Source organism: Canis lupus, chromosome 11 (genome assembly GCF_011100685.1).
Source record: "Canis lupus familiaris isolate Mischka breed German Shepherd chromosome 11, alternate assembly UU_Cfam_GSD_1.0, whole genome shotgun sequence".
NCBI classification, from domain to species: domain Eukaryota; kingdom Metazoa; phylum Chordata; class Mammalia; order Carnivora; family Canidae; genus Canis; species Canis lupus.
This window is the reverse complement of record NC_049232.1, coordinates 38,946,940-38,972,222: the sequence shown is the minus strand read 5'-3', so window position 1 is coordinate 38,972,222 and position 25,283 is coordinate 38,946,940. Positions and strand designations below refer to the sequence as shown.

Here is a 25,283-nt window from a genome sequence, read left to right as displayed (position 1 = left end):
TACATGGGGAAGACACTAGATAGGAAAGGTCATAGATTAGAGAGCAAGGCTCATTATAGGCACTAGCAAAAGAGTAGACACAGAAAAGACTGCATGGTTTGGTGAATGACCGAGAGCTTCAGATAGAGCATTATTTAGGATGATAGAATGACTCTTAGGGCTCTTGGCATATTTGATTGGCATATGTTTTCACTTCAACTTGGAAAGGGTCGTTGGCATCTAGAAAGACTTAGTTTAGGCCCTGTGAAACCTTGAAATCTGTCTGCATGTCCGTTCGGTGATTTCTATCTGCCTTGAAAATGAGGACATATTTGTAAGTAGGAAGTTCACATTTTAGAAGTGTTTGATAGGTTCTTTGAGGTAATGCTCTCCTTCATATGTTGTAGAATTTGTACTCTTTGAGATTCCCTTTTTTTCCCTAAAGAGGTAGAGAGAGCCTTGATGCTAGCTGGGGAATGTTAACATTATTTTATGCTTTTTTGTAGTAAAACAACTTTTTTTCCTCCCTACACTTTATATATTACATCTTACTTGAAGAAATTTTCTTTTAAATTGTTTTCTTTTTTTTTCTCTTACATTTTTTATTCGTGAGAGACACACACACACACACACACACACACACACACAGACACAGACACAGGCAGAGGGAGAAGCAGGCTCCGTACAGGGAGCCTGATGTGGGACTTGATCTCAGGTCGTCAGGATCATGTCCTGGGCTGAAGGTGGCGCTAAACTGCTGAGCCATCCAGACTGCCCTCTGTTAAATTGTTTTTTAAAAAATATTTCAGTATATTGAAAAGTACAGGGAATAGTAATATAAATAACCTCTTCATCAAACACTCTTGTCAAAGCTTTGCAATAATTTAGATTTTTAAAAAAATATTTTATTTATTTATTAGAGAAAGAGGGAGCATGTGCAGAGTAAGGGGCAGAGGGAGAGACTCAAGCTGACTCTGGGCTGAATGTGGAAACTGTCATGGGGCTCAGTCTTAGGACTCTGAGATCCTGACCTGAGCCGAAGTCAGATGTTTAATTGACTGAGCCTACCCAGGTGTCCCACAATATTTAGATATATATTTTTTAAGTATATATGTCATTAATCCTTGGGGATCTACCTTTCCTTGACTCCATTCTTTCTGCAATTGCAAATGTAACCACTATTCTGAATCTTGTTTCAGCTAGTATATGTTTATAAAAATAATTCTAGGGATGCTTGGGTGGCTCAGAGGTTGAGTGTCTGCCTTCGGCTCAGGTTGTGGTCCCGGGATCCGGGATCAAGTCCCGCATCAGGCTCCCTGCGAGGAGTCTGCTTCTTTCTCTCTCTCAGGGCTGTGTCTCTCATGAATAAATAAATAAATCTTAAAAAAAAAAATTCTAGTACATGTGTATGGATCTAACTGTGTATAAGACTGTTCTGGCATACGAATAAATTCTCTTCTTATACTTCAAAATGTCCTGTATAAATGTTTATATTTTGAACTAGGATCTAAGGAGGGTTCATTCATTGCATTTGGTTGTTTTGTCTTCTTACTTTTATTCTAGAATAATGCCTCTGTCCCCCTTTCTATTATTTTATTTTTTAAAGATTTTATTAATTTATTCATGAGAGTCACAGAGAAAGAGGCAGAGACACAGGCAGAGGGAGAAGCAGGCTCCCCATAGGGAAACCGACATAGGACTCGATCCCTGGACTTATCGTGCCCCAAGCGGAAGGCAGATGCTCAACCGCTGAGCCACCCAGGTGTTCCCCCTTTTTAAATGACATTGTTAGAAATTGTTTTTAACAGTCATTGTGTGTTTAGATTTACCAACACATTTACAGATTTTTTTTTTAATTTTAATTTTTATTTATTTATGATAGTCACACACAGAGAGAGAGAGAGAGAGAGGGGCAGAGACACAGGCAGAGGGAGAAGCAGACTCCATGCACCGGGAGCCTGACGTGGGATTCGATCCCGGGTCTCCAGGATCGCGCCCTGGGCCAAAGGCAGGCGCCAAACCACTGCTCCACCCCAGGGATCCCCCATTTACAGATTTTCTTGTCAAGATTACTACTTGTATTCTCCTTTTCAGAAGTATATTCTTTAATTCTTTTTGTCATGGACGCTGGATAGTCAAATCTCTTAGTTTTTCTGTGAAAATGTCTTTAGTTTCACTAGTTTGTGAATGATAGTTTGAATATAGGATTCTAGATCAATGCTCAGTTTTCTTCTGGCTTTGATGATATAATCTCATTGTTTTCTGCCTTCTATTTCTGAAATCTCTGTTGTCAGCCTTATGGTCATTCATTTGTAGGTAATTTTTAGTCTCTGGTTGCTTTTAAGACTTGTATTTATTTAGTTTTGTATTATGCAGGTTCATTTAGATGTATCTAAATGTGGGTTTATTTTTATTTAACTTTTGGGCCTGTGTGTGCTTATTTAATGTGAAGGCTCACATTTTCTGTTTTGGAAACTTACTAATAGATCTCTTCTAACACTTTCGCAGTCATCCTTTTTTTTTTTTTTTTTTAAAGGATTTTGTTTATTTGAGAGAGTTCACCAGTAGGGGGAGCAGCAAAGGGAGAGGGAGAAGCAGACACCCCGCTGAGCAGGGAGCCCAATGTGGGGCTTGATCCCAGGGTTCTGGGATCATGACCTGAGCTAAAAGCAGACTCCTAGCTGACTGTACCACCCAGGTGTGCAGGTCTCAGTCATTCTTCTGATGCTTTCCTTTTAGAGCTCCTGTTGTTGGGACTTGTAATTCTGTCCTCTATATCTCTTAAACTTTTAATTTGTATTTATAAACTTTTCATTTATGGTTCACTGGCTACCTCTTTAGATGTATTTAATCTTTTTTTTTGACATGTCCAATTAATCTTTAGCTTTTTCGTGGATGTGTTTTTCATTTTTTTTTTTTTTCTTTTGCTTCTCTTTTCAAAAATTGCCTGTTCTTGTTCCTGGTATCATCTTCTTTCATTATAGCTCCTGTTGTTTCTTTGCCAAATATTTTAAACATACTGATTTGATCTTATTCAATTTTTAAAATATCCCTGTGTTTCAGATACTTCTGGTTCTGTGTGTTTTGCGTGGTCATTTTTTATCCTTTTTTTTTTTTTTAAAGATTTTATTTCTTTATTCATGAGAGACACAGAGAGAGAGGCAGACACATAGGCAGAGAGAGAAGTAGGCTCCCTTTGGGGAACTGGACCTCGGGGTCACTCCCTGAGCCAAAGGCAGACACTCAATCGCTGAGCCACCTAGGTGTCCTTGCCTGTTCATTTTCATAGTTGTTTGTTTCCTATTAAAATATTTGATTGTGAGGGTGCCTGACTGGCTCTTTTGGAAAAGTATGTGACTCATAATCTCGGAGTTGTGAGTTCAAGTCCCATGCTGAGTGTAGAGATTATTTAATAATAAAATCTTAAAGGGCTATTTGGGTGGCTCAGTCAGTTGTCTGCCTTTGGCTCATGTCCTGATCAAGCCCTGCATTGGGTTCCCTGCTCAGCAGGGAGCCTGCTTCTCTTTCTTTGCTGCTCCTCATGCTTGTGTTCTTTCTCTTTCTGTCAAACAAACAAACAACAAACAAACAAACTTAAAAAAAAAAAAGACAGAATCTTAAAAAAAAAATTGTTTTTGATTGTGACTTCAGTGGACCCACCCCTGAAGGCATCACATGGGCCCTGGGTTGTAGAATGGTCTCTACATGGTGGCCTAGGGTTCCAGGTATTTCCCTTGCACTAGGCAGTTAATATTTTTGGTTTGGGGTTCCCACAAGTAGCCAATATAATATTGAATTTCATACTTCCCTTTCAGTAGGCTAGGTAGGCTTAAAATTTCTTTTCTCTCCACCTTAAAATTTTTTTTATTTTTATTTTTTAAACCCAAGACTCCAGGTAGACAGCAGACTTCCTTGTTACTTTCCTGGTCCAGTTGTCCAAATATTTATAATATCTTCAGGGGCTGAGTAGCCTTTGCAATGTCCTGGTCTTAGGGCAGTTTCTCAGATCTTAGTCTGAGTGGACCAAGATTTTATTCTTACTTAGGCAGTAAATCCCTATTGTTCAGCCCCAGGAACCCACCATTTAGCCTTTGTGTCTTGATTTGAGCTTAAATGCTTTCTGTCTTTAGTCCTGTCATGTAATGATTTTTATCTGTTCTTCTGGGCATTCCTTTCTCTTAAATTTTATTTTGCAGTTCTAGTGTATTATGGTAAGAGTCATTGTCTGCTACAGCTTTGTTTGCTTTGTTCAAGTGAGTTATTTTGTCTTTACCTCCTTATTACCTTGTTGTGTCTGTCCCCTCTGTTCTCTTCACATCTTAAGTGCTATAGTTTGATTTTCTGTTTCTTGCCTTTAATTGTATTCTAACTAGGTACTTTGCCTCTATAGTCTACCTATTCCATGTTGCAAATGATTATCAGTGATCCTTCTGTAATGCAAATACAAAAATCTGATCCTTTTTATCTCCTGGTGTAATACACATCAGTGACTTCCTGTCACCTTTAGGGAAAAAAAAAGCTTTAGATGACTTTCACTAAGCAACTTTTACCTTAAAAACATTCTTACATACTGGAACACATGTACATCATCGTCTCTACCAATTACCACCAGTGTTTATGGTTGTGCCTAATTATTTTAGTTTATTATTGCCTATTCGTTTTTTGATAAAATTTTTGTACTTATGCTCATTTTTAGAATGTTTTATGAATACCAGTAATTCCATTATCATTAGTAAGTGCAAAAGCATAGAGTACTGAAAATGTTTATAATATAGCATACTATAATGATGGATTAAAAGGAAAAGTTCACATAATATACACATTGGTTTCCAGTAACGCTTTGGACACATGTATAAATTGGAGAAAGTCCTTTAGAAGCTAACATGTTGAGAGAAAAGTTCCTGGAATATCCAGTCCTCTGTAATGGAGCCATGACTTTCTTCACCAATCTTGTTTCCTGCCATGCTTCCACTCAATACACACTATGCTCTAGCATACTGAATTTGTTCCCTGTTCTCTCAGTACCTTTATGTCCTCTTCACATTTCCATCTGGACCAGGTACCTTTTTCCCTCCTTGGATTCTGTGCATATTTCTCTAATAACTATAGCAACATGCCGTAAGTCTCTACTCATCAATAGTCTCTTCCCTAGACTGACTCCTTGAAGCCAACATCTCCAACTTTTTTTTCTCATTGTTACTATAGCAGTGGCATATAATTATTGATGCACTGAGGAATAAATATGTATATTGACTGATGTCATAGATGCTGGGCTGAAATATGCTAAATACATAATTTTTGACCTTGCTGATTTATGTAGTAATTGCATGGTGTGTGTACGAAAACTAGAAGCACAGCTAATATTATGCTGGAGAACTATGTACTGTCACCTTTTTGGAAATTTGGTTTAGTATAAATCTATCATTTAAAAAAATTTTTTAAAACATTTTATTTATTCATGAGAGACACAGAGAGAGGGAGAGAGAGAGTGAGAGAGAGGCAGAGACATAGGCAGAGGGAGGAGAAACAGGCTCCATGCAGGGAGCCCGATGTGGGACTCAATCCCGGGGCTCCGGGATTATGCCCTGAGCCGAAGGCAGATGCTCAATGACTGAGCTACTCAGGCATCCCAAATTTTTTAAAATTTAAATTCAATTTAGTTACATATAGTGTATTATTAGTTTTAGGGGTAGAATTTAGTGATTCATCAGTTGCATATAACACCCAGTGCTCATTATATCAAGTGCCCTCCTTTAATGCTCATCACCTAGTTACCCCCATTCCCCGCCTACCTCTCATCCAGCAACCCCCAGTTTCCTGTAGTTAAATAGTCTCTTATGGTTTGCCTCCTTCTGTTTTTATTTTATTTTTCCTTTCCTTCCCCTATGTTCATCTGTTTTGTTTCTTAAATTGCACCTATGAGTGAAATCATATGGTATTTGTCTTTGATTGACTTATTTCACTTAGCATAATACCCTCTAGTTCCATCCATGTTGTTGCAAATGGCAAGATTTCATTATTTTGATGGCTGAATAATACTCTATTGAATATATATACCACATCTTCTTTATCCATTTATCTGTTGATGGACATCTGGGCTCTTTCCATAATTTGGCAATTCTGGACATTACTGCTATAAAATTGGGGTGCATGTGCCCCTTCAACTCACTGTATCCTTTGGATAAATACCTAGTAGTGCAATTGCTGGGTCATAGGGTAGCTCTGTTTTTAATTTTTTTAAAAAAATTTTATTTATTTATTCATGAGAGACAGAGAGAGAGAGAGGCAGAGACATAGGCAGACAGAGAAGCAGGCTCCATGCAGGGAGCCCGAAACAGGACTTGATCCCGGGTCTCCAGGATCACACTCCGGGCTGCAGGCAGTGCTAAACTGCTGTGCCACCGGGGCTTGCCCTGTTTTTAATTTTTTGAGGAATCTCCATATTGTTTTCCAGAGTAGCTGTACCAGCTTGCATTCCCACAAACAGTATAAGAGGGTTCCCCTTTTTCTGCATCCTCACCAACATCTGTTGTTTCCTGACTTGTAATTTTAGCCATTCTGACTGGTGTGAGGTGGTATAATTGTGGATTTGATTTGTATTTCCCTGATGCCAAGTGATGTGGAGAATTTTTTTCATGTGTTTGTCAGCCATTTGTATATTTTCTTTGGAGAAATGTCTGTTCATGTCTTCTGCCCGTTTCTTGACTGGGCTTTTTTTTTTTTTTTTGGATGTTGTTTGATAAGTTCTTTATAGATTTTGGATACTAGCCCTTTCTCTGATATGTCGTTTGTGAATATCTTCTCCCATTCCATAAGTTGCCTTTTAGTTTTTTTTTTAAATTAAATTAAATTAAATTTTTTAAAAAGATTTTATTTATTTATTCACGAGAGATACAGAGAAAGAGGCAGAGACACAGGCAAAGGGAGAAGCAGGCTCTGTGCAGGGAGCCCAACGAGGGACTCGATCCTGGGACTCCAGGGCCATGCTCTGGGCCGAAGGGAGGCACTAAACCGCTGAGCCATCCGGGGATCCCTTAGTTTTTTTTTTTTTTTTTTAAGATTTGTTTATTTACTTACTTGATTAAAAAAAAGATTTATTATTTATTTGACAGAGTGCACAAGCAGGGAGAGCAGTAGAGGGAAAGGGAGAAGCAGGCTCCCCACAGAGCAGGGAGCCTGATGCAGTGCTCTCTATCTTAGGACCCTGGGATCATGACCTGAGCCAAAGCCAGACACTTAACTGACTGAACCACCCAGGCATCCCTATTTATTTGAGAGAGAGAATGAGCAGAGGAGAGAGAACATGAGCAGGGGGAGGGGCAGAAGAAGAGGGAGAAGCTGACTCCCTGCAGTGCAGGGAGCCTGATGCAGGGCTCCATCCTTTAACTCCAGGATCATGAGCTGAGCCATATGTGGCTGTACCTGCCTTTTAGTTTGTTGATTGTTTCCTTTGCTGTGCAAAACCTTTTTATCTTGATGAAGTTCCAATAGTTCAGTTTTGCCTTTGTTTCCCTTACCTTTGGACCTGTGTCTAGCAAGAAGTTGTTGCGGGCAAGGTCGAAGAGGTTGCTGCCTATGTTTTCTGGGATTTTGATGGATTCCTGTCTCACATTTAGGTCTTTCATCCATTTTGAATTTACTTTTCTGTATGGCATAAGAAAGTGGTCTAGTTTATTCTTCGGCCTGTGGCTGGCCAATTTTCCCAACATCCATTTGTTGAAGAGACTTTTTTCTGTTGGATATTCTTTTCTGCTTTGTTGAGATGAGTTGACCATAGAGTTGAGGGTCCTTTTCTGGGTTCTTTGTTCTGTTCCATTGATCCATGTGTCTGTTTTTGTGCCAGTAACATACTGTCTTGATGATCACAGCTTTGTAATACAGCTGGAAGTCCGGAATTGTGATGCCTCCAGCTTTGATTTTCTTTTTCAACATTCTTCTAGCTATTTGGGATCTTTTCTGGTTCCATACAAATTTTAGAATTGTTTGTTCCAGCTCTGTAACTTATCACTCTTTATATAAGAGCTTATTACTAGATATTCTCTATTTGTCCTGTTTATACACCTAATTGAATAATTGTCTTTTCCTGTTAGCATTCATATTGGTCTGAATTTTCTGTTTTCTTCCTTTTAGAAATCTTTCTAGAATTTCAAGAGATCACTGGATATTAGAATTTGCAAACATAATTAAAGAGTAATTACTATTTATGTTCCTTTAGATACACCTAAGCAACATAACCAAGAAAATGATTGCAGGAGAGCCAGTGATATACCGGAAACTATACATGGTCTAGCCAACAGGTAAAACAAAGGGAATTTTCATACTGATTTTTTCCCCTCCTTCATTAATTTAGTTTCATCTTTACCTAATTCCAAGCTTCCCTACAATGAGGTTGTCTGTAATTTTCTCATAACCAGAGAATATTTTCCCACTGTAGATCCACATTTTCAGGAAAGATATACTACATTTTTTAAAAAAGAAGTTTTAAATTTTTATTTATTTATGATAGTCACAGAGAGAGAGAGAGAGAGAGAGAGAGAGAGGCAGAGACATAGGCAGAGGGAGAAGCAGGCTCCATGCACCGGGAGCCCAATGTGGGATTCAATCCTGGGTCTCCAGGATCGCGCCCTGGGCCAAAGGCAGGCGCTAAACCGCTGCGCCACCCAGGGATCCCAATATACTACATTTTTGATACATAGGCATTTTCCCCCCTTCTTTTGTGTATTTAAATGTTGGGATTCATAGGGGATTATCTAATATCTGAAGATAAAAAGCATGTTTGGAAATTACCTAATGTAGGCTTGGGAATTTTTGCCTTTTTGTGTCTCTGAACTTCTTTGAAACTGCTTGTGCCTGTTGACTAAATCCAAGAGTTTAAGAGCTTTTGATATCATCTACTCTCCTAGTTTTCAGACTGTTCTGCAGCACCCCCTGGTGCTGTGGATGCATCTGATTTAGCCTGTTGCTGCCTCTAGCTTTTTTCCACTTCAACCTGACCAGCTAGTTCTTTTATCTGTGATATATGTTGGGGATTTTGTATGCCATTTGATAAAAAGAGTTCCATGCTTTAAAAAAGAAAAAAGAGAAGACTTCCTGATTTAATCTAATCCCCTAATTTTTAACATATGAGAAAACCAAACCTTAGTTTACTATGATATCCTTCAGGAGTGTTCTTATTTTCTTTATTGTCTGTTTTCTTTATTATCATTTTTTGGCTCTTAGAACAGATGGCTTATTTTGTAAACAGAAATCTCTAGGGGATCCTTGGGTGGCTCAGCAGTTTAGCGCCTGCCTTTGGCCCAGAGCATGGTCCTGGAGTCCAGGGATTGAGTCCTGCGTCGGGCTACCTGCATGGAGCCTGCTTCTCTCTCTCTGCCTGTGTGTCTGCCTCTCTCTCTTTCATGAATAAATAAATAAAATCTTTAAAAACAAAACAAAACAAAAAACCCCCCAAAATCTCTAAATGTATGTAATCTATTTGGGGAATATATATATTCTTTCTTGAAAAGTATTATTAAGTAGCAATCAAGTACAGACATACCGAACAAGGTGTTTTTTTGTTTTTTGTTTTCTGACTACTCTGACCTTATAAATAAGGGTCTTTCAGTCCAACTTCTCCATGTAATTCAGGCACAGATATGGAAATAAATTACTTAAGTAATTCTTTTTTTTTAAGATTTTATTTATTCATGAGAGACCCACAGAGAGAGGCAGAGACATAGGCAGAGGCAGAAGCAGGCTCCCTGTGGGGAGCCTGATGTGGGACTCGATCCTAGGGCCCCGGGATCACGACCTGAGCCATAGCAGATGCTCAACCACTGAGCAACCTAGGTGTCCTACTTGTGGAAGATTTATATTTTTATTCTTATATCTGGATGTTATGTTGATTTTTGGAGTCCCTAAAGAAAAATAGTGAAATCTATTGTGAAAACTTGACATTGAAGAGATAGTGAAGTTACTGGGTTTCACTGTTTATCCTATTATTACTGTTCTTAAAGCATGCTAGAGGGTAATAGTTGATGCTTCCCAACTTCAGTTGTGGTTTTGGTTTGTCTTTCCTTGAGAGAGCAAATGAAATATTTGATTAAGGTCTGCTGCTGGACTAAAGATTGATGGAGGTAGTAGCTTGATTCATAGATCATAGATCAGGTTTTATTTATGAACTTCATTGAGCTTGAAGATTTTTGAAGTAAAATTCTATACTAAGATACACTATCAGAATTCTTTTTTTTTTTTTAAGATTTTATTTATCCATGAGAGACAGAGAGAGAGAGAGAGGGAGAGAGGCAGAGACACAGGCCGAGGGAGAAGCAGGCTCCATGCAGGGAGCCCGACGTGGGATGTGGGACTGGATCCCAGGTCTCCAGGATCACGCCCTGGGTTGAAGGCGGCGCTAATCCACTTAGCCACCCGGGCTGCCCGATGCTATCAGAATTCTACCAGTTTCAGATACTTAGCCCCTAAGAATTTAGCTCAGGTGGAATTTTCTTAGTATAGGAAAACGAAGGTTGTATTAATTATAATTTGATTTCCAGATTTATACTTCTAAGCTTTTAGATCTTTTAATTATTTTCTGATACTTTAATTGTAGGTTTGGGATTTTGAAGAGGGACAGTTTAGCGGAAGGCTGTCGGTGGTGAGGGATAAATAAATGCTCATGGGATATGAATGATTATTGCTGCTTTATAGCAAAACAGAAGAAAGGTGAAGAATTGAGTCATGTGGAAATAAGGTTTTTTCCTCAGAATTCTTTACTGTAAAGATATTTTGTAATAAAATGTTTCATTAGTAATGTGTAATATAGATAGACTATACTGAAAATAATACCTCTTTTTTTAAACATGTAGTTCAGCTGTTATTTGTAATGGTATCTTATATCAGTATCAGTGTAGTTAATTTGGAAATTCGTATGTGGATATGATCAGGACCGCTGTTCACTTAAGAAACATAGAAATAATGTGGTTTTTACAGTGTGTTATTAGCCCTTTCATATGCACTTGTCACTCATAGGTACCAAAATAGAAGTAGTCTTCTCCTTTAGTCTCATGGCAGTTTTTTTTTTTTTTTTTTTTTAAGATTTTATTTATTTATTCATGAGAGATGCAGAGAGAGAGAGAGGGAGAGAGAGGCAGAAACACAGAGGGAGGAGCAGGCTCCACGCAGGGAGCCCGATGTGGGACTCGATCCTTGGACTCCAGGATCACACTCTGGGCCAAAGGCAGGCACTAAACCGCTGAGCCACCCAGGGATCCCCCTCATGGCAGTTTTTGATCAGAGTGAGCTGATGGAGGCTTCACCGCACTTTATGAGACTGACGCGCTGCCTACTGCGCTAACGAGGCACCTTTCACCGCACTTTAAACGAGAATTCAGTGATTGGTGATGCCTTTGCTGTGCACTGTGGGCACTACCCTTCTTTGCAGTGGTTTCTGGCAGGGAGGATTCCCTGATATTTGTAGTGTGGGCGATGCAGTTCTAGACCTTTACCCTTCACAGTTTCTCCTTTATTGTGTTTCAGAGATTGGGCAGTATTATCTTGAGTGCATGCCAACTTAATTTCTTTAGCCTTAGAAATTCTAATCTCATATCTTACTCAAAATTTTTTATAATTTCTGTTTGTTACTTCTTTGTTAATTTTAGGTATATTGGAACAACAAAATAAAAATGAAGAATAATTAGTTAAAATTTCTAGGGCAGCCCAGTGGCCCAGCGGTTTAGCGCCCCTTTGGCCTGGGCCTGATCTCTTGCATGGAGCAAGATCCATGCAAGATCCTCCCTGCATGGAGCCAGATCCCTGCAAGATCCTCCCTGCATTGAGCCTGCTTCTCCCTCTGCCTGTGTCTCTGCCTCTGTCTCTCTCTCTCTCTCTCTGCCTCTCATGAATAAATAAAATAAAACATTAAAAAAAATTTCTAACAAATCACTTATTAGACTTTGCAAGTTGTCTTTTTGGGCTTTATTTACAAACATGTAAATTTAATCCACTTAAAATTTTCTAGACGTCAATATTCGTAAGTACAGTTTTTTGTGTGTGTATGTTTTCTTAACATTATATTACTGATTTTTCCTGATAATGGTTTATGACATTTATTTTTAGATTTTTATGTTTTCCTCAATTTTTTTACTGCTATAAAAAAGTGTTGTTTCTTATTTTATTTTGGATATACTCTTTCCTTAGTGTAAATTTCCATTGTGGGATCAACACCCTCTGTCTTTATCTTTCACAGTGCTAGGATTTTATGGGACTCAATTCTGACATAGTAAGTGGGTAGAGAGTAAGGACTGAGTCAAGGCTGCTTTAAAGTTGGCTTAGATTGAGATGTTAGCAGGGCTAATACCATGTTGCCAATTCAGAAAAGGGAGAGAGGAAGGTAGAGAATATGTTCCCATTTTTTTCTTTTAAAAATGATCTGTAAGGGGATCCCTGGATGGCTCAGCGGTTTAGTGCCTGCCTTCGGCCCCGGGCATGATCCTGGAGTCCCGGGATTGATCGGCTCCCTGCATGGAGCCTGCTTCTCCCTCTGCCTGTGTCTTTGCCTCTCTCCCTCTCTCTGTGTCTCTCATGAATAAATAAATAAGATCTTTAAAAAAAAAAAAAGAAAAAAAGAATGATCTATAAGAATGATCCAAATAGAAAAATTTGGAGCATCCATCTTTTGAACCTCATGCTCAGGTGATGTCTATTTGTTGATTCAGTCAATCCATCAGTTGGTTATAAACATGTATTGCACTGCCAGTACCAGGCACTGAGTTCCTGGTAATAACTAGGAAGTTCAGTCTTTGTTCTCCAGGAACTCACAATCTGATGGTGGCATCATAGATTGCTAGCCCTGTTTCAGAGGGCGCGCTTGCTTTGCTTGCTTGCTTGCTTGCTTGTTTGTTTGTTTGTTTGTTTATTTATTTATTTATTTATTTATTTATTTATTTATTTATTTATTTATTTATTTCAGAGAGAGAGAGGTAGAGACACAGGCAGAGGGAGAAGCAGGCTCCATGCAGGGAGCCCAATGTGGGATTCGATCCCGGGTCTCGATCCCAGGTCTCTAGGATCAGGCCCTGGGCTGAAGGCGGCGCTAAACTGTTAAGCCATCTGGGCTGCCCTGATCATTTTAATGTTACTTTTTGGAGAAATTAAGATAAAGTCAACTAGATGATTAATTTTTTCCTTTGACATCTAAATTATATCCTGTCAAGGCAAAGTTGAGCTTGAGCAGTTTTAGTGATCTTGCATTGTATTTGGAAGGTAGATGATGATTCCAAGGAGTGTGTATTTGAAAAAGTTTGAAAAAGCCTATTTGCTGTTACATAAATGTTTTAAGGCTATTAATTTTATACTTCTGGTTATGAACAGAAAGCAAAGCACCAACATGCTTGATACTGAAAGTGATCTCTGTGGTAATCTTGCCTTTTGTATTACCTGGAGTAGAAAAGCTTTGACCAGTGATAGACCTCATCCATCTATGATTGAATTTGAAAGCTCTTTCAAGATGAAGCTGAAGTTTCATCACTTTGAGGGCTTTAAAAATTTAACCACTTGCTTTGTAATTGATGTGTAAGGTTTTTCTGTTTATCCACAGGAGACAGAGAATCTAAAAGAGTAATGAATGCTATGTGTAGAATGCAGCAGACTTAAACTAAACAACCTTATGACTTTTAACTAACATATGTGCTATTGTGCAAGATTCAGAATAAGAGAAATTGATTTTGAACATGAAAGATCAAAATCTTAAAGTCTCTGTTACAGTTAAATTCTGTGATCTGAAAAGCCTAAGGATGATAAAATTTTAGTTAATTGAATTTGTGTTTACTATGTACTCAAGTTCATCAAGTCATTCAACTTTGTAAAAAAAGTTGTCTTAAAATATATAGTGGTCAAGAAAATATTTACTGTTCGGGAGGCTGATACACAAATGGAGCTGAAGTACTGCTCTGATTGTCACCATACCTCCCTAGAATAAACTGCCTTTTGATGACCGGGACGAATTGAGGGAAATCGTAACGGACAGATACGGGGCAGACAGGTTTTTTTTTTTGTTTTTTGTTATTCAGATATAGCAAGTGAATAGAATTCTTTACTGTATGTAACTCGGATTTGTGATTTTTTTCCTTTTAGAAATGCTTCTTTCCTGTCACAGCCAGTTTCATCGTCAGATAGAAACAGCGTTAGATTACTTGAAAAGGTATATTTTAAAACCATTTTTAATCTTGATCACATTAACTTATGTTAAACTGTTATTTTTGCTGATATCCTAATTAATTTGTATTTACATATTTCCTATTGCTTCTAAACAGAAATATTGGAATTATTTAATTGTTCCAGTGAACATAGAATTTCATAATAATGTTAGCTTTTTATAGGTTTGTGATAACTCAAGAACCTCTAATGAAGATCAGCTACAATGCAATCATTAGTTTTAACATTACATGTTTGTCTTCTTCAGGACATGAAGATAAGAACTCCTAGAAAAGGAAATGAAACACTTTCTAACAAGACACCAAAATTTGAAATGAAAAATTCTACATCGTCAGATACTGCAAGTACAGAGAATACTACATTTGGAGGGTCTCTGCCACCTAAAAATAGGGATCCATTTCAAAAAGAGCAGGATCATTTGGTAGAAGAGGTTAGAAAAATATTGTAATACATACACTGAAATATCTTTTATTTTCTCATTGGCATTGGGATTGTAAGTGAAGTTACAGTTAATTATTGATTAACTGGGGTTAATTTGGGAAAGGAGAGCACAGAAAATGAAAATCATGGTTAAAGCAAAACTGGACTTCCCAGAAAGTAGAAATAGATTTAATATAGATCATGATTTAGAACCGATGTCTGATTCTATAAATATCCAAAAGTATAAAAATAATACTAGTATGATATTTTTGGAATTAACGATTATATAAATTGTTAGATAAATACACCCAGTGATTATGTTCTATTAAAATAATCTTTTTTTTTTTTTTAAGATTTTATTTATTTATTCATGAAAGAGAGAGAGAGAGAGAGAGGCAGAGACACAGGCAGAGGGAGAAGTAGGCTCCATGCAGGGAGCCCAATGCAGGACTCGATCCTGGGACTCCAGGACCACGCCCTGGGCCGAAGGCAGGTGCCAAATTGCTGAGCCACCCAGGGATCCCCAAATAATCTGCTTTTAAAAAAATAATAATGTTTGTTACTTAGCCAAACTTCCTCTTTTTTTGAATATTAAGGACAAAGACTATGTAATATCATATTATCACTAAGCATAGTGTTTGTCCTCCTTTCTAAATATTTAAAAAGCCATTAAATGCATCATTGTTCGTGATTTTGGTTTTCCTGACAAGAGACTTTACACTGGCAAGTAACTACATAATGCTACTATTGCTCGATAGTCAAATTGTACTATTTACTGCAGAAGTGTATACAAATACTCAAGCCATTCTCTAATGTTATTTTTATTAGTCTCCCATAACATCCCTTAGCATTGTTTGAATTTGGGTAAGGAGCCTGAAAATAAATCAGCTACTTCATATTCTTGAGAGACTGAAAGAAAAATTTGGTTTAGTACATACTGATTCAGGTATTGGAGTTCCCTCCTTTATTTCAATCTTGATCAAAGTAAGTGAAAAATGTCCAAATATGAGGGCTGGATATCAGTCATTTTCTTGTTTGTTAACATGAGGAGGTTGGACCCTTTTCTTGGTCTATAAATACTTTAAAATCTCTCAGGTTTATATTATTTCTCTTTATTGGTTGATGGAATCCACGTAAGAGATGGTCAGTCATTCTGTTTTCTTTCCTGATGTGGAAAGAGAGACATTTTCAATTAGAAGAATTTATATTAGCAGTAAAATTGGATGGATTAGAAGAAGAGAGTCATAAAATCTCATATAGCTCTGAAAGTGAAGTGAAATTAATTTTCTTTAATAGTGTCTGTGACAAGAAATATTTAGTGTTTGAATTATAAGAAATCCTATTTTCATAGGGGAGGGTAAGTGGGGGGTCATTTGATTATGGTTGTAGGAAGGTTTTTTTAGTGCTCTTGGGGCAGTTTTTTTTGGGGGGGCAGTTTTTTAAATGTGTATGTTTTTTGTCTTTCAGTTTTATTGAAATTTAATTAATGAAGTTGTTTTTTTGATATTGTATACTTTATCTATTTTAGAATGTATTCCTATGCCTTGTTTACTAATTTTTGTCTGATAATGAGGTTTCTGGCAAAGATATAATGTTGTCAGAGTGTATTTCATTTGTTAATAGAGGTTACTGTGCAAATAGGTTATATTTAAGAGGAATCTGCTTTAAAAGTAGTTATTTTAGCAGATATAGAATTATCAAGTTCACAGATGTGGCGTATAGTAGCTTATGTCACTGTGTCATCAGGACTACCTCTGAATCTTCTCAAGTATTAAGATTTTTACCTTTCCTCTATAATGGGATATCCAGTTAAGATAAGAAGGGAGGAAACAGTTTTGTGTTTAATTTTCCTTCAGAAAATTGTGCCTAGATAGACTATATGGAGTGACTGGGAGCTGTGTTTTTGAGCGGCTTTTTGTGCCATTTGCTGTGGTAGGGACTGCTGACCATCAGGTGCTGATTTGTTCTTATCAGGGCTTTTGTTGCATTCTACCAAGGAGGATGGTAATTTTTGCTTACCTTTTCTATTTTAGGTTGCAAGGGCAGTTTTATCGGATTCACCACAGCCCTCTAATGGAAAAGAAGTAAAATTAGAGGAAATATTTGATTCTCTAGTTTCTAACCCATTCTTAACAAGGAAACAAATTCCCCGAACGCCAGAAAACTTGAGTAAGTTAATGATTTCTATCACTTATTTTTTCTTAGACATTACTACTGTTAGATCTGTGGCCTGACATATCTTCTGGAAACTCAGTTTAAAATTCTTTTTCTCCATCTTTCACTTTAGTGGCAATGTTTTGTTTTGATGTAAGGGACTTTTACTGAAGTATTAATTGTGGGTGTTCTCATAGCTATTGCAGTGTTTAAGCAGTATTATTTTGCCCTGATACTCTGCAATTTTGTTGTTGTTTTACTTGGCTCTTTCTTAGAAAATACTTGAGTTGAGCACTTTTAAGACCCCCTCTGCCTCCACATCTGACCTGTGATCAACATTTATAGAGTATATAGTCTGTGTCCTTACAGTCAGCAGCCAGCAACATTAGCCAAAAATTGTGTGTATAGAAATCTTTTCTACCCCTCCCAAGCTAGCTAGACTGCCCAGTACTTTTTTCTTACAACCTTTAATCTGTGTTGGCAAAATTCTGAAATTGTCCATGTGGCACATCATCCTGGTTTAATTAAATATAATTTCCATTTTGCTGCTAGAAACAACGTATTTGAAGTTAAATTGATTAAATTCAGGTTGAACCTAGCCACAGACTAGATCAGTGGTCAGCAGACAACAGGCTATGAACCAAATCTACCTTGCCCTGTGTGTTTTTGTAAATAAAGTTGTATTGAACATAGCCTTGCTGATTTGTCAGTATATTGTTTATGATTGCTTTCATGTTCCAATGGCAGAGTTGAGTAGTTGCCACAGACTAGTGGCCTGCAAAACCTAAAATATTACCATCTGCTCTTTAGAGAAAAAGTTTGCTGAACTCTGGCTTAGATGAATAAGAAAACATCTTTTCTTGTTCATGTAATTTGTATGTATTGTGTGAAAGTATATGCACATTTCAGGGACAGCTTTTGTTATTTGTGATCAGTTGGAGAAGGAGTTCTTTGATGTTGGTCTTTTGGTTTGTTGTAGAGTCTTGTCATCCAGGGGACATATCTGTGGAACATGTATTGAGTCAGTAGCTTTATGTTGAGCACTTGAAATTAAACTTTTAATTGCATGCTCTGTTTGGGAATATTAGTAAATTGTGTTTTCCTCCCCTTTATTTAATCAGTAAGTGAAATTAGGAGTTCATGGAGAAAAGCTGTTGAATTGGAAGATAACAGAAGTACAGAATCAATTCAGATGGATACTCAACATAGAGAAGTATTGCCAGAATCCTTACCTGTGTTGCATAATCCAAGAGAATTTAGCAAAACCAGCTTTCTCTCAGCAAGCACTGTATCGAATTCTAGCCATTCCCATTTGCCGGAAGAGAAAGTTGTTTCAGATTGCCTCAAGTGTGTGCCTCAGAAACATACAGTGACCAGTCATACAGGTGGACCATCAATACAAAATCAGTCAGATTTGTTAAGTAAGAAAGTAATGTGCAAGCAAGATTTGGAGGGTGCAGCGTTACAGAACAAGCTTTTAGAAACTAGCCGAATAGAGACATTCTCCCCTGCTACAGGTAATAGGAGAGTTGTGATGGGTAGCAGTGAGGAGGAGACTTCCCTTGACCACTTGCAAGCTTCTTATAAGGAACCTTTCATGCATAAAAGTATGTTATGGGACTCTTTTCAAGTATCAAGTGGAATTAGTTCCAGGAGTTTAAAGGATATTGATTTTGGCATATTACATGAAACTCTTCCAGAAGAAGTTGGTAACCTAAGTCTTAATAGCTCCAGTAGTACAGAGGCCAATTTTAAACTGGAACCAAGTAGTCCTTTGCACAGTAGCATTTTTCCAGAAGATGTGGGAGAAAGACCAGCTACTCCAGGATCAGACTGTAATTTACAGGCTATTTGCCGTAGATATGAAGCTCTGAAAAAATCTCTCTCCAAGAAAAGGGAAGAAAGTGGCCTTTCCAATCCTGAAACACTTGGAAGACACAAACCAGAATTGAGTCCTACTCCCACAAACATGCAAACAGATGATATGCTTGACTTTTTAGACAGTCATGATATGCATGTTGACTATACAAAACCATCTTTATGCATGTCCCTTGGTGAAAGAAAACGGTCTCTTTCACCACTAATTAAGTTTTCTCCAGTGGAACAAAGATTGAAAACTATAATACCATGTAGTCTTGGAGAACTTCTACCTAATTTAAAAGGTAAGATTGAATCAGACCTGTGTGTATTGACCTATTGAATTTTTCTCTTAGCCTCTTTTAACAGTAGTATGCTTAAATGCTACATGGTTTTTATTGTTAATGTGACAAAATGTGCTCTTCCTTGACTAAGATGAGAAGAGTGAACCTATCACTTATGTGGGTACTTTTAGAATCTCAAGTGATGATGGCTATATAGTTTACAGTTAGTGTGGGATGGGTAGAAAACAACCAAACCCCTGAAACCTACTGTTTTTATAAATACAGACTATCAAAAGTAAACCTCATCAAAATCTTGGCTAGTGGAAGATGGTTCTAAAAATGGGTTGAGTAACACTATGCATGTTAAATATCATTCTTGTGATAATATTTGTAATTTTTTTTTGAAATAAATTTGAGCATGTTGGGTGACAAAACAAGATAGGTTAGTGTATTAGTTTCCTGGGGCTGCCATACAAAGTATCACAAACCAGGTAGCTTAACACAACAGAAATTTGTTGTCCCTGGAGGCAAGTTCTGAAGGCTAGAATCTAGAATCAAGGTTTTGGCAGGACTGTGGTCCCTCTGAAGCCACCAGAGGAAGATCTTTTTTGCCTTTCCCAGTTTCTAGTAGCCCTAGGTGTTCCTTTGCTTGTAGCACAGCTCTGATTTGTCTCCATCTTCATGTGGCTTTCTCCTCTTGTGTGTCTATATGGTTTCTTTATAAAGCCACCAGTCATACAGGATTAAGTGCCCACCCTAGTTCAGAATGACCTCATCTTAACGGATTATATCTTTAGTGACCCTCTTTCCAAATAAGGCCATATTCTGAGGTACTGGGGTTGGAACTTCACAATATCTTACAGGGGGACCCAGTTCACAGAACAGCATTAATAATTATTATAGCTGGATAATGGATACATTGGGTTAATGATAATTCTCTTTACTTTTCTATGTTGAAAATTTTCATCATAGAGATGAAAAAAAAACCCCTGCTGTTAATGCATGTTAGAGCAAATAAAGATCTGGTGATAAAATTAATTATATATCACTCTGGTTTGCCCATGATAATTAAACACTGGTATGTTGAAAAGTATTCTAAGAGGGGTATATTCTTTGGAGAAAAGATACCTCAGTGAGAATAATGGTAATTTTTATTATAGTTTTATTACAGGTATTTTTCTTATAAATATATAATTGCATGTGAACATTTTTAAGAAGACTGAAATTTGCTACTATTTGGAATCTGTCCTATTTAATTTTTTCTTTGTAATGTTTGATTATCTTTTTCTCTTTTTTAAAATCACCCTTGCAGAAGAAGAAATCTTGAATAAGACCCTTGATGCAAATGAATTTCAGTCGGACTTGAAAAGATGAAGCAGAAACCCAGATAATTTAATGACTATGATGTACTTAAATTTCAAGCAGTGTCACAGGATAAAAACAGACTTATAATTTAAATAAATGTTGAAAGTAAAACTTTTTTTCAAGGTCTAAAATATCCTAAATAATGCCTTTTAGCAAACATTAGTTTTTACGTAGAGAGTATGTTTGGATTTTTTTTTGTATGGATCTGAGGTTAAAATGTGAAGTATTTGGGAAGCAGACATTAGGTTTTGTGAAGACATTTTGATTCCTTGAATAATTTGTAAGCATTAAGTAAATAGCAAAGTATTAGTTTAATTTATTACATTATAATTTCAGTTAACATAAATATAAGTGGTTTTTGATGTACTTTTATTAATTGGTTAACATAATAACCATTGAATACTGATCTTTCATTTTAGGGAAATAATGTAACTTATTGTTTCTTTATGAAACATTATAGTACTAACCAAAAAAAGTGAGGAGAGTAGTACCTTGGGATGTGTAGTCAGGGTGAGTAAGTTTAAGTTTAGGAAAGCTCTATGCAGGCTTAATTATTATTTAAGTATTAAGTTAGTCCTGGAAAATGTGTAATTGAATATGTATGTGATGATAGGTGAAGGACTGGCGCAGAATGAATTTAGAAGAAAGGAAAAAAATGGAAGATGTCTAGATACTTTTAAAAGGAACACTGTCAAACTATAAATCCATTCAATGGGTTGTACAGGTTTATATTTAGTCTAATTTAGACTTTGAGAATTTAACCCTAGTTTTATATTTTAACGAAAAAAAAAGTAAAAATTTATTAGTCTCTTGTTGGTTTAAGGGGGGGGGTTAGGAAAAGCAGTGAATTTTGATTGTTTTACTTTCCTTCTCAAAAAACATCAGTATGCCACTATGAATAGCCTCAAAGTAAGTTGGAGAAAACTGAATTCAGGGTACTTGTTCAGTGTCACAGTTATGTCAGTGGTGAAGCTAGGATTCAATCCTATTTTCCTTCTTTACTATATCACAAGACCTTCTCGAAGTTACTAATAGGCTAGGATAAAGGATATGGCCACAGGAATTGGCCCCCTGTTGACCTTCTGGACTATGTGGAAGTCAGATGTGAGGCCTCACTCTCATGATCCTCGAAGAGAGCTTGTCTCTACCATCCCAGTGTATGCCATTGCTCTGTGTGAACCAGGAGCAATGAGCATGGACTGGAATGGTGGTAGCACCTATGGTACCCCTCTGTCTAGTCCCAGTTTTTACCACCAAAACCTTGTCTGTTTGTCAAGAAACTGGTAAAGAGAGGAGAAAAGTTGAAGGGAAGGGTTCTGGAGGTGGATGGGCTTGATCTTTCTTCACTCCTTTTGGGCTTTTTAAGTTGTCTGATCCCAATTTGAAGGCCAGTCTTCTTGTGAGAAAAAAACAAGAAGAGCACATACACTAACTACCTTATTTGCAGTGGAAAACAAAGAGGACGAACAGTTTCTCCTAGGGGGCTATGTTCGTTTATTAGTTAATACAACAAATCACGAACTGTAGATCTATCTCCTGTAGAAACTATCCTGTACTGTACCATAAGAAAACCCACTAAACCTGTAAATCCAAATTTAATGTATTAGGGAGGAGGTAGGGTTATTAGCATCTACAACGTGTTGGGGCCATTCCTAGAAATTAATACATATTGTTTCATTTAATTGTCCTAACTTTTAAGATAGTGATTATTATATCTATTCTTCAGACAATGATACTGAAGCTAGGGAGGGAGCTTAAATGACTTGTCTAAGAGGGACTCAAGGAATCATTGGAGATATATCCTAAAAACTGTAGATTCTGTAGGTCTAAAATGGGGATTAAAAAATCTATATTTTAAATATGTTTCCCTGATAATTCTTAGGCTCACTTAAGATATTTAGAAACACTGCTAGGGAATACAGTCACATTTAGCTCTGGGGTACCTTAAAGAAGCAAGTATATTATTACATATGTACTGCTTTAGAGGTTAATTGAAAAGGAAGTGCAAGTTCACCATTAAGGGTGGGAAGCCCTTAATTACTGAGAATCAAAAGATCAAAATGTCTATGGACAGTATAGATTTACAAAAACCACATTGTTAAGTGAGTTGTACCTGTGATAGGTTGGGAGTTTTGGCATTCTTTCCTGTCCTTTATATGCCAGTGGTATAAACAAAAATATCTCCTATCTATCATTTTCTCCCAAACCATCATGATTATGACTTAACTGCCTTCTGGCTCTTCCCTCTCCAGTATTGCCTGCATAGTTACCTTTTGACTCTAAGGGACTGTTTTGATCACTTAGTTTAAAAAATTCCAGTAATGGTTTATTGCTAATTCTAGAACAGAGTTAAAATTTAAAGACATACATCGTCCCCTACGTGGAGTCCTCTATTTCTCCTTATACTATTGTCCCCTGCCACCTTTTTAAAACTCAACTGCTTTGGTGAGCGTGGCTCCTTAGAAATCGTAATTCACAATTATAGCTCTTTAGGGCTCAGACCTAATGTTACTTTCTCCTTTTTTTTTCATTCAAAATCAGCAAAAATAAAATTTAATTGTGCGCCGCAGGTGTGGGCAGTCCGTCCTTCCTTGGGAAGGTCCGCCAGCCGTCTTGAGGGAAAGCATCCCTGTTCTTCCTGCAGACGGGCGGGCGCCTCCAGGACCGGGATGGCTGGCCCCTGGGGTGGGCCACCTCAGCCCCCGGGAGGGGGTTGGATCCGAAGAGGCGAGGTGCGCAGTGGGGCCCCGGCACTTTCCTAGGCCCTTGGCTCGCTCCTCGCCGCGGAGGGCTCCAACCTAATCTATCCCTTCCAAACCCATGGACTTACCCCTTCTCTAAGATCTGTAGTTTATCTTTTATTCATTTAGTATTTTTTTCACTTAATGCTTTTACCATATTTTTTCTTGATTGTATGTAATCTTTGCAGTCATACTGATATACATATGGATATATGTGCCTATGTAGATGTGGGAGGTGTGTATCTACCCAACATATTCTCAAAGGTCATGGATCATCTTTAGCAAATACTTAAGTATTGGAATTGTTTTCTTTGACTCCTATGTGATGGGATTAAAATAATGGTAAAGAGTGCTCCTTCATTGCTGTAAATATATTTTTCTCATTACATTCATAGCAGATTATACAGAATGTACCTTGTTTTATTCACTATTTGTTAGATAAAGGTGTGTAAACTGACTTCTGTGTCAACTTGAATGACAAAATGTCCTAATTTTTTGTCCTAATTGTTTTATGTGTTTAAAGAGGACAAGCATGGAATGTTTAACATGAAAAATGTTATCAAGTGGAATAAAGAGTATTTGAGGCTAAAAAAACATTTTGGGGGAATTTAATTGAAAAAAATACAGTATTTTGAAACCATGATCTATGAAATCCATTTTCTCTAAGGGAAAAAAACAGGAATTCTTGAGACCTTTATAAAGGAAACCTTATTTTTTTCCTACTCTTGGAATACTAAATTAAAATGTTTTAAGGACATTTTCCTTAATGTAGAAATACTTGCAAAGGTAAAATTCTCTTTATGTTGCAGATACACAGTTGCTCTTTCTCCTCACACACTGTGCAAGTCAAGTCCACATGCCAACTTTAAAATATTTGTGAGTCCTTTATGGGACTATTTGTAAATATGTTCTATTCACCATAGTCTTGAATAAACATTCAATATTATACCACCTGGCTTTGGAATTTCCTATATAGTATCATAAAGAACCATGCCTTGTAATTTGTAAAATGATCACATATAAAGGTCTACCAGTAACTTGATCAACAAAAGAAATTTGAGAGGTTAAGTGATTCAGGTAAATGTATTTTGTTACTGCTGTTTTAATTAGGTTTACTAAATATGGTATTTTAAAGTGATTTTAAAAAGGAAATCTATCCTTAAGAGTCGTTTTTTTTTTTTTTTTTTTTTATCTGGAGCCTTTAATTTACTGCCAAAGGCCGTGTTTAGGAGAAGTTAATAACTTACATGTGAATAGCTTCTTGCTCTTCAGGGGTAAGGACTTTGTCAATCCATAGCTGCTGCTATAAAAGCCTTGGAAATGCTTAAGCTCTGTTATATTTAATGTCTGTATACAAAGGGGAATTATGTGAAGGATTATACACCTGAAAAGCTAAGGTTTTTATTTTTTTTAATTTTTATTTATTTTTTTAAAATTTATTTATGATAGTCACAGAGAGAGAGAGAGAGGGAGAGACACAGGCAGAGGGAGAAGCAGGCTCCATGCACCAGGAGCCCGATGTGGGACTCGATCCCGGGTCTCCAGGATCGCGCCCTGGGCCAAAGGCAGGTGCTAAACCGCTGCGCCACCCAGGGATCTCCAGCTAAGGTTTTTATGATTAAATTTCCTGTCAATGTTAGAAGTAGTAGGGAGAAGGGAGTAAGGTTAGGAGAGGGGTAGGTCTGTAATTCTACTGCTTAGGTTTAGCTGTAGGACCTTAATAAGGTTTTCTTACCTATTAAAAAATAAAAGTAATCTACTTCAGGTTGTGTGAATTAAATAAGAAAATACACATGAAGCATTTAAGAGTACCTGGCATTTAGTGAGGGTTCAACAGGTTTCAGTCTAGTAATTTGGGAGTAAGCACTTGCAGAGGTGGTGGTGGGAGTTGGGGTGGGGGTGGGTGGGTAGAGGGTGGCGAATGGCTCAGGTAGTGGTATTGATAGCTGATATATAGTACTGAGTATGTGTCAGGCACCATTCTAAATGCTTTCCATTTTTTAATTAAAAAAAAAAAACTGTAGGTAGAGCTACTCTTACTACATTTCATGAATGAGGAAACCATGAAATGAAGTACCTTGCTCAGTTCACAGAGCTAGCAAATGAAGGAAGAATAACTCAGCTCGTCTAGCCTCAGAGCCCTTACTCTTAATCGCTCTGCTTACAGCTGCTGTGAACTATCCATAAGGTGATGGGGGCTAGATCACAAAACTGAAATTTATCAGCTAAGCAATACTTGTGGGCAGAGTCTTTAGGTATTAACCACCTTCAAATCATTTCAAATAAGACCATA

At 37.3% G+C, this 25,283-nt stretch overlaps 1 protein-coding gene and 1 non-coding gene across 6 annotated transcripts in view; both read left to right on the top strand.

Moving 5' to 3' along the window:
- The window catches only part of HAUS6 (HAUS augmin like complex subunit 6), a 45,525-nt gene extending 21,589 nt beyond the window's left edge, over positions 1–23,936 (top strand). For all 5 annotated transcript variants that reach the window (XM_038552486.1, XM_038552490.1, XM_038552489.1 and 2 more), the window contains exons 12-17: positions 8,195–8,276; positions 14,089–14,155; positions 14,417–14,599; positions 16,623–16,758; positions 17,865–18,905; positions 20,197–23,936. In XM_038552486.1, coding sequence (XP_038408414.1) covers positions 8,195–8,276; positions 14,089–14,155; positions 14,417–14,599; positions 16,623–16,758; positions 17,865–18,905; positions 20,197–20,258 — 1,571 coding nt within the window. In that variant the 3' untranslated portion in view covers positions 20,259–23,936. The remainder of the gene's footprint in view (positions 1–8,194; positions 8,277–14,088; positions 14,156–14,416; positions 14,600–16,622; positions 16,759–17,864; positions 18,906–20,196) is intronic.
- Positions 13,868–13,998, top strand: LOC119874085. Its single transcript, XR_005367306.1, has one exon.
- Positions 23,937–25,283: the final 1,347 nt, after the last annotated feature.